The sequence below is a fragment of the Semicossyphus pulcher genome, unplaced genomic scaffold, assembly GCF_022749685.1.
Source record: "Semicossyphus pulcher isolate SPU_LCO1_2020_fin unplaced genomic scaffold, fSemPul1.0.p SCAF_23, whole genome shotgun sequence".
NCBI lineage: Eukaryota > Metazoa > Chordata > Actinopteri > Labriformes > Labridae > Semicossyphus > Semicossyphus pulcher.
The window spans coordinates 5,204,392-5,215,982 of NW_027211697.1; the positions used below are offsets into that span (position 1 = coordinate 5,204,392).

The window sequence follows — 11,591 nt, forward strand, 5'->3', positions numbered from 1 at the left end:
AGGTACATTTTTCTTGTTTAGCTGCAATTAAATAACTTCTCTCCTCTCTTTCCCAGAGATAAATAAAAACAAGATTAGACATCGGTATGTGAACATTTCTTAATAAAGAACTGAATATTTAATGGGGTGTCCTAATTTTTTCACATGACTGTTCCGTGAAAGTTAGCCCATAATACAACTCTAAAGCTCTTTCAATATACTTTCCCAGCCCAAATCTTTTAGACTTAACATCCCAGAGCTACAGAACACATTTAAAGACATTTCAACAGTTAATTAGGAGTAAACTGACTTCAAATTTAAAATTGAAAAAAGTCCTGTTTGAATCACTCCAACTTTATTCACCCACTTATTCAATTTTCAGTAAAACCACAAATTTAGTGATGAAGTTCAGTGATTATAAATGTATTGTCTTGTGTTTCCTGCATCAGGTTCTTCTCTCATATCCTGGAGGTAAACTCAGCTCTCCTCACAAGGGACCTGCTCACCTCGGATAAAGAACGACAGCCTACAAGCACGCACACAAACACACAGACACAAAGAAGTGTGGGAAAAATGTTTGACAGACGTATGTGCAAACTGTGGATTCCTTGTGTGTGTTTCGTACCTGACAGAGCCATAGCCAGTCGCAGCTCCTCTTTAAGTAGTTCCAGAAGTTTAGTAACTCCCTGTTCCCCCTGGACACACATTTGTGTAGTTGTGTCACAAGCATAAGGAAGAGTTGTGTTAACTGCATTTCAATAGTTCTAGGTTTTTCATAATAAGCATCTTTCTCTTTCAGCCAACATTAGAAAATGTCTTGCTACATGTAATTGGCTTTGAATCTTTTGGTCTGAACTCCAGTTGTTGGCTAGTAGATGCTAAAAAAGTTCAAAGATTTAATTACAGAAAAGGCATCAGAGGTGGTTGGGATATTACATATGAATGTAATGGGATATGAATGTAATGCTTCACCTGACAGGCAAGGCCCCACAGCACTGGTCGGCCAATGAAGACAGCCTTTGCTCCAAGAGCCAAAGCCTTTAGGACATCTGTACCCCGCCTCACTCCTCCGTCCAGGTAGACATCACAACGACCCTGTACTGCCTTCACCACTTCCTCCAACACATCCAGCTGTATACACAAACACACTAACTTTAGTTTATATATATACATATGTACACAAGACAAAATACTTACAAAACAGAACACAGGAGAAACAACAACAGTGAGCATGGAGAAAAACGGGGTTGCCGGGTGTGTGTTATGAAGTAAGTGCTGAGATATGCACGTGCAGGTACGTGTGTGTGTGTGTGTTTAGTCTGATTGGTTCTCCAGAATAAAAGTCTGTGTGGATAGATGGGTGGTGGAAACAGGTTAACCCTACGAAAAAACAAGGAGGTCAAGTGCTGGTGAAACCAGAATCAGGTAACCACTTGTCCAGATTTGGAGATGGAGAGAGGGTCTGTGAACGTTATATATAGCACATCATGGTTTAATCTGAGAAAAAGACGTCTGATATGCAGGCTTGACAGTGTGGCAGAAGAGAAAGTTTGAGTGGTGAATTTGGATTATGTGAGAAAATGGAAGAAAATAAATAAGAACTTGGCTTTTAAAGTTTGAGACACATCTGAGCCATAGGATTTAAGTAAACTTTGATGGTCTGTGTTTGATTGCCCTCAACAAAACCATCTTTCATATTCCTTGCTGAGGAACCACACAAAGCTCAATAAGTTGTTTCAGAGTGTTGCTTCTACGTGTTTAGAGAGAGAAAGAATCGCACGATTGGATGTTTTACGTGAAAGTACCCTTTATTGCTTTACGTTTTTGCTTTATGTTAAAGTGTCTTTGAAGGGTGTAATTGTCCATAGAGATGATGGACTGTTCTTGACATTCCTCATTCTCTCACTGCCTAATTTAAGATGAGGGTGCTAAAAGACAGTTTGTCAGGTGAATTTTAGTTCTCTTAAATGTTGACAGGAGATGAACAACTCTGAAAAAACTGACTTTTAAGTAATATTGATTAAATGAACTGTCGTCATTTTTACTTGTAAAAATCAAGATTAAATGATGCTTTAGCATAAGTTCAGGCAGGAAGACTGTTGTTCTTTCACGGTCATAGTCTATTTCACATCCATCCCTCTCACGCATGCTCACTCACATTTCCTGCTTTCATTGTTTGCAGTGTTTTGATTGCTTCTCGTCATGAGGACACAGGATCTGAGATCCAAGATAAGATAAGATAAGATAAGCTTTATCGATCCCCCACAGGGGAAATTTAAGAGCTCAAGGCATTAACCCAGCACCGGGTTTGGAGCTCTATCAGTTACAAGCCTTAGCTAACGATGTGAATTTTGAAACTTCTGGAACACACACAGACACACACACACACACACAGACACACGCACACACACACACATACACCCACACCCACACCCACAGCCACACACACACACACACACACACACACACACACACACACACACACACACACACACACAATCAACAAAAATACACAGACTGTGGCAGGTACTCCATCGAGTTGTCGAGCTCCATGATTGGACACCAGGATGCCATCAACACCATAGTTCACCGCCTGGACAGCATCCATACCTGACCATACAAACACACAAACATTGCTGGACTAATTTATTGAACCATACAAATTCAGACATGTACTATCAAGGTATGTGCAGAAAAGCTTTCCTTGTTGATTTTAATTTAAATTTCTCAAGAGATAATATTTCAGTATTCAATGCTGTCAGCTCTAAATCAGTTGTATGTGAGCAACTACCTCAAGAAACATTTTGCCCCCATTATACAAACCTGATTTGGTTGAGGATGGGGACAATATGGGCACCTTCCAAATATGTGTGCTAATAATTGGCAAATAAAAAGTGGAATCCTTCTGATCCTCCTGACCGTTGATACATAATTGCAACCTTAACAGGCTGAGCAGATCTAATACATTACAACATCCCTCGTTTTGGTTTATAATCAGATTAGGGAAGACAGATTATAAATTAAACCAAAGTGTGTGTGTGTGTGTGTGTGTGCACACAAGCGCGTGCATGCATTTCTTTACGTGTACCATTCAGTATTCCTTTGACAATAACAGGTAGATTTGTTTTTTTTTTCAGCCAGTTGATGTCATCCCAACAGAGAGTGGGATCTATTGCTTTTGCAACATAAACAGCCAAACCGCTGTCACTGCCATAGTTTCCCTCGGAGAAAGCCAGGGCGGCTGTTGAGAAGTTAGACATGCTGAACACATACACAGAGAGAAAGAGAGTTAAGAGTTACAGAGTAATGTGACTATACACTCTGTGGTCTCCATGACCGAATTTGGGAATTGATTATGTATTTATCTGCTCTGGCTGTTGTGTTTGGTTCCTACCTCAGATGAGGGGGCAGTTTAAAGTGGTTGCGCATGTCGTCGCATCTCTTCCCCAGATACGGCGTATCCACAGTAACAAAGATAGCCTTATAGCCCGCTGCCTCTGCCCGGCGAACCAATGAAAGTGTCAGCTCTCTGTCTTTATAGATGTAAAGCTGCAGCCATAGAACACCTCTACCACCTGGTGAGGATGTCATTGCTGACGTCACTTCCTCTATAGTGGAGGTGGCCCAGGAGCTCAGCATCATCCCTGTTCCCACTGCATGGCATGCTAATAAGATAAATAATACTGAGGTTAGAATTCATTTCCGCATCAGTTTAAGAGATGTCCTTCATCTCCCACATAAAAAAAATGTCAAAGACAGCCGTTTTCATACATTCACAACATAGCAAAAAAAAAGACACATCCTGTCTCAAAATGATGCAGAAAAACTAGTCGATGCATTCGTTACTATTATCAGGCTGCTCTAATAAGTCTCTAAAGACTCTTCAGCTGGTACAAAATGCTGCAGCACGTGTACTGACAAGAACTAGGAAAAGAGATCACATCTCTCCTGTATTAGCCTCTCTGCACTGGCTTCCTGTAAAATCTAGAATATAATTTAATATAACAAAATCCTTATTCTCACCTAGAAAGCTCTTAATGGTTAGTCACCATTGTATCTTAAAGAGCTCACAGTGCCATTTTCCCCCTCTAGAACATTGCACTCCCATGATGCAGGCCTGCTTGTGGTACCTAAAGTCTCAAAGAGTAGTATGGGAGGTAGAGCCTTCAATTATCAGGCCCCCCTCCTTTAGAATCATCTACCCATCAGTCTCTGGAAGACAGACACGCTCTCTACTTTCAAGAGTAGGCTTAAAACTCAAGCATTTAGTTAGGGCTGGCTCAGGCTTAGATCAGCTCATAGTTATGCTGCTATTGGCTTAGACTGCCAGGGGATCTGACACACCGAGCTCCTGTCTCTCCCTCTCTCTCTCCCACTTTCTCTCTATGCATTTATGTTATATTAATGCATCTTATTAACTATCTTCTTGTCCCATTAATGTTACTAACCATAGGTCTTTCTGTCTGCCTGTCTTTATCATGCATCTCCCTCTATTCCACTTTTCGGCCCAGTCCAGGCAGATGGCTGTTCAACATAGGTCTGGTTCTGCCTGAGGTTTCTGCCTGTTAAAAGGAAGTTTTTCCTTGCCAATGTGCCGAATGTTGCTCAGTGCTACTCATGGTGATTCATGTTGGGTCTCTAAATAACAAAGAGTATGGCCTGCTCCTTTGGTAAAGTGTCTTGAGATAACTTTGGTTATGATTTGGCGCTATACAAATAAAATTTGATTTGACTTTAACATGTAGATTACTTTGATAATTATCTGGCTATAGCAAAACCCCCAAATTATGGCTAGCCTATATTTTTTATTTCATCCAGAGGAAGTGGTTGGCCTCAGTCGAATCACACAAAACTATGAAACTACTGTTTTATTTTGTCACTCACATCTGTCTCATTCCAAATCTCTTCACTTCCCTGTGTGGTTCCCGCTCCCTTAATTACCTGCAATCACCCTCATGTGTTTCACCTGTGTCTGATCGACTCCCCCTCCTCTTGGGTATTTAAGTCTGTGTCTTCCCCAGTGCCCGTTCAATAGTCTTTGTACTTCGTTCCAGCATTCCCAGTTGTATAACCTAATGTTTCCTTGTATTTTTGGGATATTTGGTTTTTGATTCTTAACTGCTCCTATGCCTCACTGACACTGTCTTTTTGTGTACCGACCTGTTTTTCTGGATTAAAGAACACTGTTTGAACTTTTATCTGTCCAGTCTGCCTTTTTAGTCCTTGCCCTTTTCAGACGTGACAGTTTGCGGGTCTGGTGGACCCACCGCAATATTGTTTATTTAAATCAATACAGAAATAACAGTTGATAAATACTTACCAGGTGTTTACTTTATCCCAATAACAAGCATTAAAAACAGCATTTATGGTTAATATTTACCATTTACCTCTGTTAGATCATATTCATGAATAATAGTGCAATCCGTTTTTTGGTGATAAAACGTTAAAAAAGAAAAAATCAATATCAACACAAGGATGGAAAAACATGTTTAGTTTGAACAAATCTAAATGAAACAATGTTAAGCAATTGAACACTTTATGTCAGTCTGAAAAACACCAGCCCCATTGAACAGATATAGTATCCATATCAGTCTATCGAACCTCCAACCTTCCAATTGAAAGACGACCGACTCTACCACTGAGCCACAGCCGCCACATAAATCATAACCGTAAACCATCCCGCCCCAACAACAACTTGTGGAATGGAAACAGCTGTGGACATGGAGGGAGTTGGAAACCTGTGTAAGTTTCCCAAGTTTCAGGGAACTCTTCCCTGATGGAGACAGCACAAAACGGGGTGACCACCCTATTGTGCTGGCCCGAGTATCCCCAGCACCACAGCAAAAGGTTTCTGTATACCAGGTGTCTTTAGTAACTGTGAAAAATGAGCAGACTATATTAATATAAAAAAATACAAAATTCTCTAAATACGATTCACTGTGTAAACTAACTTTGATTTTCAAAAACTGACCTATTGAGCTCTGGTTCCTGCATCTCCCCATAGAGCTGCATGTAGTCATACACAGCCTGCAGTACATAGGGGTTGAGGGCAACTGGTTCAAAACCTGGGTAAGCAGTTACGCAGGCAGCACCCCTAAAATGCTCACACATATGCCTGAATAAAATGAAAAGCTGCATCATTTTGTGGTGGTGTCTTGCATTGATGAATGTGTTCTAACCACAAAAGTACATGTGTGTAAATTACATGCCTCCTGTATTCAATACACACAAGCTAATAATGCAATGTGGTCTCTATGCATTCATAGACATTGTAGTAGTGAAATTAGGTCAAAGATATGTTGCTTTTCTCTGGCTCTTGGTGTGCTGTTACATGTGTCACCTCCTTGCAGCAGAAATTCTCTCTAGGAAAGAGATTATTGGAATGACCTCAAGAGCACCTGTAAATATCTAAGTGGCTTGCCATGAAATATGCCTATTGTAAAGTGCAAAAACGAGGCTATTTATTTATAAATGTTCAAGCCATAACATTCACATCCTCCGGGGGGCATTGTCTACTATTCAGAGACGTCCCTGTAGCGTGTGACCAGGAGATGCCTGACCAAGGCCTGACCTGGTCATTTGACCTCAGCAGGAAGAGAGCTAAGCCATTAGCTCTGTTCTGGGGACCAATAAATTAAAGATGGTGTCCACAGGGGAAACTTTATAACTCTTCGTCTGCAGGACCAACATTCCACAGACACCAAAAGAAGGACGTCATCTGATAAACCATGGGATTACGATCAGTTAATGTTTGTCTCACAAGATTAGCTGTGGGGAAATAAGGAACCACATGCTTTGATCCAGGGACGGTGGATCAACAGAAACGATTCAAACGATTCACACCCCAGAGCCCTGGGGAGAAGAAAGAGTTTTGGAGCCATCCCCCCCCCCCCCCAACACCCCTCTCTCTGCCGGAGAGAATGAATTTAGCAAAGTTGTGTGTCTGTGAATACATATATGCTCTACAAGTATATATGTATATATATATATGCATTGCATTAGATCCGAACTGCTCAAAATACAGACTCTAGTTCTCCCGGTGCTCAAGCCCCGGTACTCGGACAAAATCTCAGTCCCGAGCCCAGAAGACGCATTCAGCCTCCATCCGGCTCAGGCCGCAACGCGGGACTGACCGGCACGTCATCATTAAGAGAGACCGAATCGGCCGTGCGGCGCCGCTCCGAGGGAACCCGGGTACAAGCCCTGGCATCAGAAGCTTCGAACCACTCTGACCTGACGCTCTCCACACGCCTCATCTGCAACGCGGTTGACCCTCCTCGCCCTCCGAGTAGGTCTAACTTTGGTTTTACTGTATATTGGGGTTGATGCTTTAGTCACAGATTTGTTAGGAAGGTTAGCATAAGGTTTGGGTGATATACCTCCTAATATCTCAGCTGCTACACTTCACTCCTTTGAACAGGTTTCAATCCATCTTTCATCATATTCATCCTGTTATTAATCGTTTCACGTTCATCCCCATATTTAGTTATCTCATGTATGTTTAGTAGTATTAGTCAATAAATTCTTCATTTATAAAGTACTGATTCAAGTGTCTTTGTGTGTGTGAAGTACTAAGCCTCTGTACACCGCGAAACGAACTCAATTCTAAACTGTAGCAACCTTCAGATTATGAGACTGAATTAAAATAATTAGGTAACTAATTATATGTTTTCCCTGTTTTGTCAAAATTGGGTGGTGCCCCGTTAAATACCTATGATAGGTTAAGTCTTTTAATTAACGTTAAGGTTAACTTCTCGTCAATATAGAGTGCAGGCATTCTATGACGAGTCTAATTAATTATTAAATAATTAATCGACTGATTTACGCTACATCCCCTACCCCCTCCTGCCCATCCTTCTCTTCGCTGTTTTTTTTTGTCTCTTTTCCTTCTTTCCCACTGTAGACAGCCCAACGTCAAATTTACTGGACTCTGTGGATTGATATGATAACAGTTTGTCCTTCAGGTTCTGTGATTAGAGTCGCATTCCTCGCAAAGGTCTGTTCTTTATAGCAACAGTCTGGTAAAGACAAATAGCATACCTCATAATGTAATTAACCAATCAGAATCAAGTATTTAACAGGGCCATGTAACATTATGCTACATCATATAAAATACAAGTCGATTTTTTACATTATAATATATATTTCAAGTTCCATTCTATGTTTTGTTATATTACACACTTCCATAAACTCTACCTCTAAATTCTCAAGTAAACTAACTAATTCAGAGAAAGATTACCTCTTGCTGTAGCCATCTCTCCCTCAGGATGAGCCATTCTCTGCATTGCTGTGGCTGCAACACATAGGGGCATGTTGAGCTTCTGGCCCAGCACAGAGACAGACAGATCCACTGTGGACACATCCCTTAGCACCCGAGGGATAAGATGCCACCTGCACACACACACACACACACACACACACACACACACACACACACACACACACACACACACACACACACACACACACATATACAAAAACGTTGACGTCATCCTATGATAAGCTATTGATGACTTGTGCCAGGTGAGGAAACGAGGCAAGTGAGACAGATTATCTAATCGGCAGCTCTAAAGGGAGCCTGGAAACCAGCAGCACTGGCAACAATAGTTAAATGTATTCTTGGTGGTAAAATGGTAAAATTTTTTAGAGCTTCGATAATCATTGTAGAAGTGTACACATCATTCCCCTTTATTTGCACAGATTCATAGTTTTTAAAATTGGGTGTTTATCAAAGACTGACTTCAGTTCCCTGGCAAAAATCATAAGCGAAACTACCTTGAGAAGGGTTTGATGCACATACTGTATTTTAAAAACTAAGTTCCTTTCTGGTATGCAAGCAATACTCTCATCTCATCACTGCTTAACTAAAGGTCAAAAAAGAGCAGTATGTTTAATAAATGACTTATGCACACCCTATCTACTACATATTTTGCCATATCGACTTAGCTGCTTTGTCAGAAACTCAGGCTCCACTCCGTGTAAGCTGTTTGGTTCTATACATTCTCTGTCGTTTCAGCTGAAATACTCTGAAGAATAAATCCACAAGGATGACTTCTGGCATAGAAGTCAATGGCTTAAAATGCAAGCTGAGGGAGCTCCTATTAGCCGATAGATAACCTTTTCAGGTTTCAGGCCTTTAAGTAGATTTTTTGTTAACTTAGGGTGACCATATGTCCTGATTTAATCGGGACCATCCCGTTTTCGACCTCTGTGTCCTGAGTCCCGACAAATATCTCTAAAACACTAAAATGTTCCGGTTTTGACCAATTAAAACGATGCACCATGCTTACAACAGTTATTTGTCTGTATGTTAATTAATGTCGTTGCCAAGGCTGTTGTTGTTTTAACCAATAGAAATCATCACTAATGTACCACAAGCCAAAGTTCAATCGTCATTTGTTTGTACATGTGTCAATCAGTCGGTGTGCGGCTGTTGCTTCACTTGCCCATCTTATCATACTGACAGGACCTGCTGCATAACATCAGGTAGGCTAACTGTCATGCTATTTTTATGTTTTGATTTATCTGTTTAAGTTATATTGGCCTCAAGGTATTTCCAGGCCTACCTTGTTTTTGTTAAAGTCAAGGTGAAATGAAAAATGTCATTTTAATCCTTTTAGATCACAACCCCCGGTAATATTGTGCATCTATTTGACAATATAGGCCAAAAAAAAAAACAGAAAATCAATTTCTTCGTATTCTTATATCAAAATCTGATCATTTTTTCTTCCTGTAAAACAAAATATCATGTGTGCTTATGTTAGCTAGTACCAGCCAATTTCAACCAATAATATCATGACATCCACCTCTCATCAATCTAATAAATAAATTAATATGTTTTGTGTTTACTGGTGTTAATTGCATTTTTCAAATAGGCCTAAAGTTTTGGTTGATCCTGGGAGACATGATTTTTCATTTGCTGAGGCACTTTCCGTGGGGTTGAAAGGTGCACTGATGAAATATCCAATTGTACCATGAGCTCATACATGTGGGTTTGCAGTAAAATCAAAGTGTCCCTATTTGGAGGTTTGAAAATATGGTCACCCTAATTTAAGCAAGGAAAAGATAAACAAACCCATGTGTATGTAAAAGCTGAATGACAAGAAAAATATATTTTTATTCTAACCTCAATTATTTCCATGCCCTAACATTGTGTCTTTGAGTCTTTTATTTGTAAAACAGGCTGTGATTGGTGCCAGGGCTTTGCAGATGACACACATGTACAATTATAGTTTCTGGCCTTCTGCTCTGTTTAAGTTTTTACTTTGGAGTCTGAGGCACAATGCTGTTTGTAGCTTAATTTTAACTTTGGCTTCATGCTACAAGCCTGTCCAAGCTTGTCCAGCTTCTAAATGTGTGTGTGTGTGTGTGCTGTACCTGTTAAAGGCAGCGACATTGTTAACAAGGGTATGTTGCTCATCAGCTCCTGAGCGGTAGTAATCATACACAGCTTTTGGAAGAATTTTCCTGGCTTCCTCCTCAAAATCCGATACACACACTTGCCCTGACATTGTGTCCACTGAAACAACAAGACAGTGAGTCAGCTCGCTATCTGTTACTTTGACACAGTTCTTTGCAAGCCCTGATAAGAGCTGTAATCATTAACCTGCTTTAGGGTGCCTCCTCTTTTAATAATTTCTTTGGAGTATTCAGCTCTTCTCAGTTAAAACAATCTTTCCACATTATAAAGGCCAGAATAAACCCAGAGTATTGTTGCTTTTGTACTCACCAATATCCTGCACATCTGTATAGTTTTTAAATACACCTGTTGTACATATGTTGTGTTATACATATCGTTTTTTATATTTTAATTCTCATTGCTCTTTTTTTTTATCTTGTTCTACTTAAGTATTTTACTTATTTGTATTCTAGTTCTGTTATAATTGATCTGCACCAAAACACCAAAACAAATTTCTTGTATCTGTAAACCTGCTTGGCAATAAACCCGATTCTGATCCTGTTGGCATTATGGTAGGGTGACCATATTTTCAAACCTCCAAATAGGGACACTTTGATTTTACCGCAAACTCACATGTATGACCTCATGCAATTGGATATTTCATCAGTGCACCTTTCAACACCACGGAAAGTGCCTGAGCAAATGAAAAATCATGTCTCCCAAGATCAACCGAAACTTTAGGCCTATTTGAAAAATTTAATTATATAACACCAGTAAAAACAAAACATATTAATTAATTTATTAACAGACTGGTAATTTCTATTTACAGATTCTATAAATGTAGAATCTGTAGAAAGGGAAGTGGATTTTAGGGACAGCAAGTGTTCTGGTTTCCGTTTGTAGTACGCTTGTATTCTAAGTAATATTGACCAATCATGTTTCAGCAGGCTGCGGCATATGCAGGAGAGCAAAAGCAGGCGGATCCCATCAGCGTCATCTGACAACGATTTACCTTCTTATTAATCTCTATAAACAGATTTCTGTATGTAAGTTCAGCCAACAATCCATACTAGATCTAAAATTCAACTTGAGATAAATTCCCTTGACGCTGTGTCACTAAAGCCGATCAGCGTTCAGATTTCCCGACCTCCTTGAATGCATCATCAGATTATCGAGCCGACCTCCGTTCAACAAACGAGCCTTTTAAAATTAC

At 40.1% G+C, this 11,591-nt stretch overlaps 1 protein-coding gene across 1 annotated transcript; it reads right to left on the reverse strand.

Moving 5' to 3' along the window:
- Positions 1 to 437: 437 nt before the first annotated feature.
- hao1 (hydroxyacid oxidase (glycolate oxidase) 1) lies at positions 438 to 10,490 on the reverse strand. The gene is made up of 8 exons (XM_069674681.1): positions 10,357 to 10,490; positions 8,219 to 8,370; positions 3,374 to 3,644; positions 3,068 to 3,240; positions 2,498 to 2,589; positions 952 to 1,110; positions 605 to 674; positions 438 to 505 (listed from the first exon to the last, which is right to left on the reverse strand). Exons 1-8 carry the CDS (start codon positions 10,488 to 10,490, stop codon positions 438 to 440), a joined length of 1,119 nt encoding a protein of 372 aa, XP_069530782.1.
- Between the last annotated feature and the right edge of the window lie 1,101 nt (positions 10,491 to 11,591).